At 40.2% G+C, this 3327-nt stretch overlaps 1 protein-coding gene across 2 annotated transcripts; it reads right to left on the bottom strand.

Moving 5' to 3' along the window:
- Nucleotides 1-886: 886 nt before the first annotated feature.
- On the bottom strand, nt 887-3286 carry GTF2H5 (general transcription factor IIH subunit 5). Of its 2 annotated transcripts, none has more exons than XM_079331883.1 (3): nt 3191-3286; nt 2929-3042; nt 887-1398 (listed from the first exon to the last, which is right to left on the bottom strand). In XM_079331883.1, exons 2-3 carry the CDS (start codon nt 2961-2963, stop codon nt 1218-1220), a joined length of 216 nt encoding a protein of 71 aa, XP_079188009.1. In that variant the 5' UTR covers nt 2964-3042; nt 3191-3286; the 3' UTR covers nt 887-1217. The 2 variants fall into 2 exon arrangements, with proteins under 2 accessions (XP_079188009.1, XP_079188008.1); XM_079331882.1 differs by having other exon boundaries at nt 2929-3069; nt 3191-3275.
- Nucleotides 3287-3327: the final 41 nt, after the last annotated feature.

Below are 3327 nucleotides of genomic sequence, written 5' to 3'. Positions count from 1 at the left end.
CAAACCAAAAGACCAATCTGAGAAAAAACAAGGACAAACCTATCAATTAATCTGAGATCTACTGGACAAGAGAAACAAGCAGCAGTGGGAGAATCAGTAAGGAAAACTGTTCCTTATAAAAGCCTTTCTGTTTACACTTGTTCTTTTTCTCAGACAAAAAGTTGGCATCTATCTGATGCACATGAGTACGTCTGAAAACCAAGCAGTGTCTGAGCTAGTTCCAAATACATTATAAAATGTATTTTGGACCCCCAAATAACCAAACCATGACACTACACATCGCTTTCTTTGCAGCAAAAGGCAGTATGAGAGAAAGAACTAAGCTGAAGAAATAAAAACCAAAAGCATGACCAAAATCCAAACCCAGCTTTCTTGTTTGTTAGGTAGAGCATGAGAGTCTGATCATATAACTTATTGTGACTATCAGCTTCAGTGAAAAAATACAAGCAATTATACCTGCAGGACTGGTCTCCCATTTCTGTTACCCCTTTAATTTATGATGATCTAGGGCAATGGATTTTGTTGCCTCAATCTCCCCATATCCCTCCTTCCCCTCCATACACCCACCACCACTCCACAAACTCAGAACAACTCAGAAAGCACAGCCTTGGTAAAAGTAGGCAAGTAGTATGAGGCATTTGTAACATTTTAACAAAAAAACCCCCAACACTCCCAACCCCAAACAGCAAAACAAAACACTCACACCAACTCTCATCCTGCTGTATAAAACCCATCAAGTTAGAGCAGGATCTGACCATGCCTCCAACCTAGAGAGCTGTTCCATCAAACACAGATCATACTTCAACAGACATTCTTTACTTTCTATCAGTCACACTTTTATCAGATTCAATCACACACAGGAACACAACACACCAGAGGACCTCACTCCAATACAGAAATACTACTTTACTTTTTGGGTTGTATCAACTTGCAAGATAAAAACCTAACAGAAAACCAGACAACATGCATCAAAAATTCTCAAGGGAACTTCTCAAGCATATAATTTCAAGCATTTTAATAAAGATACCACATTCTTTCAAAATGAGAAACAACATCCAATTCCAGACTATTATGTCTATGAAAATGATACATTTCTATAGTAGCCACTTCTATGTAGAACTTACATGCCACAGTGTTATCTATTAGAACAGTAACAACCCAAACTATTGAAATTCACTGCTCCAACACTTGCAGTACTCTCATTTCCCTGGTATTTCTCACTTCTGAGTAATAGGAAACGAGTTCTGGTCCATTAACTCTCCCACTCTCTCCTGAAGGAAGGTGACCAACTCAGCTAACACAAAGACATGAGTTTCATCCAGGTCTTGTATGATGAACTTCTTTCCCAAAGCATTTGACTCGTCCAAGTAGAGCAGAAACTGCTTCATTGCTGGGTCACTGTAGAAACAAACACACATCAGACGCCACCTCACAGTTACAGTTGCAAACAGAAGAAACATCATTTGAAGACATTCCCAAAGGCTCTAGGAAAAGTGATTTACTAATCCATTAGGAAAATTAATTTCAAGTCACTCACAATTTAAAGTTTGTGAAGCTTTAGTAAATGCAGTTTCTTTGCTGCTGCTAAGGCAGCTTCAAAAAAACCCACAAACCAAAACTAAAACTCAAAAGTTCAAACCTTAATATGGCAAGACTGAACTTACATTTCTGATTTCAGCAGTAGCCTCATAAAAACATGTTTCCTTAAAGCATAAGGATAACCAAGACAGGAGAACACAGATCTCACTCAAAGTAGTACAGAACAAAGAGTGTCATACAGGAATTGGACATCTCCCACACTCTAACTGAACAGTCATGATGCCACCTTCTAAATTAAATTTAAATGCTTAGAAGAAAATATTTTGGAAGTATGGAACTGCTTTTGTGCAATTATAGATTGCAAACATATTAATAGATCAGGTGTAAGCAGAAATCTCACACATCATACAATGCTATACAATGACCCCACAAATCTTGAGTGATGCTTCTTCTTATTTTGGAGGTAACCAGGGGCCCAAATCTCAGTCCAGAGGCGAGATTATATGAAAACAGATACATTGCACCTACACCAAAAGCTGATATTTACAAATTGCAAGCACATTCCTTTCAAATACGATTTACAAACAGAACCACATGTTAACCTTGCATGGAATTCAGTCCAGAGCTGATTTAAAAAAGCCAAAAACAAAAACGGGAAAGGAGAAATGAAAGATTACCTCATCCCCCTCAAGAATCAGTAGAGACATTTTGTTCACAAACAACAGCAAGAAAGTGTTTGCAAGCAATACAAAGAGCAAAAGGGATATTTTCAACGAAAAATTGCCAAAGTAACTGGATCACTTATACTAGGGTAAATTGTACTTGACAAGCATATAGATAACTTACATATACAGCTAAAACTGTAACTTCTGTACCTTTCAAAAAATGTGACAATGTGAGGGGACCATCAGACATGGTAGAATACAGCTTTGAAGCACAATTTCTCATAGTTAATGCTTATTTCAAGTATTTTATATCATTTTCTCTGCTTTGCTAAATTAAAATAATCTGCAGACTACTATACATTTTGAATAACCTGGATTTTTAAAACAATGTGATTGCTAACGTTTTTGCCATCATATTTTTTACCCCATATTCATATGCACTTTTCTTTAAGGAGATTAGGCCTAAGTGGAAAACAGCCTCTTGCAAAGAAAAATGGGAGTTTGGAACTGGGATTATTTACAATTGCCTTTTCTTTCTTCCGCCAAAATCAGAACTTTTCTCTGATTGTTCAGCACCACCTTTCTCCACAACAACTCCTTTCGTCTGGACTCTTCAGTGACTTAGAGTAGTTCCAAGTGTTAGTGATTAGATTTAGTGACTAGTTCCAAGTCTAAAGAAACACAGTCTTTGACACAAGGAGAGGCAGTAAGTGCAGTTACTCACCACTCCACCAGAACACCTTTCAGAACATTCACCATCTTCCTGGTTTCCTCACGAACGCTCAGCAGTCGGCAAGAGCAGCCCCGGCTTTGGATCGCACTGGCGATCACGGCAAATCTGAAAGCACAACACGCCCCACACAGCCTCAACACACAAAACCAACCAAACAACGCCAAGATTAAACTCAAAGACTCTGTACGACAACTCTACTCCTTGGACAGAGAGGTTCCTAGGAGATGGGATCGGATGCGGTTCGGTCCCTCACCTCCGCGGCACACAGAGGGTTTTCCCGGGATCCGATCCCTCACGCCCGCCCGTCTCCCCCGCCGCTTCCCGGCCGGCGGAAGTGCCTCGCTCGCGCACGCGCACGCGCGCGCCGGCTCCCGGCAGCGCCCGCGGATT

Source organism: Erithacus rubecula (assembly GCF_903797595.1).
Source record: "Erithacus rubecula genome assembly, chromosome: 2".
In the NCBI taxonomy this organism is placed as follows: domain Eukaryota; kingdom Metazoa; phylum Chordata; class Aves; order Passeriformes; family Muscicapidae; genus Erithacus; species Erithacus rubecula.
The sequence above is the reverse complement of the archived record's forward strand: the minus strand, read 5'-3'. Positions and strand labels throughout refer to the sequence as shown.

What these genes read in the sequence shown, in the direction of transcription:
- GTF2H5 (XM_079331883.1), bottom strand. Translation starts at nt 2,963, where the DNA reads ATGGTGAATGTTCTGAAAGGTGTTCTGGTGGAGTG. An exon ending in AAAGGTGTTCTGGTGGAGTG is followed by an intron (nt 1,399 to 2,928) that starts GTGAGTAACTGC and finishes TTGTTTCTACAG; the next exon opens with TGACCCAGCAATGAAGCAGT.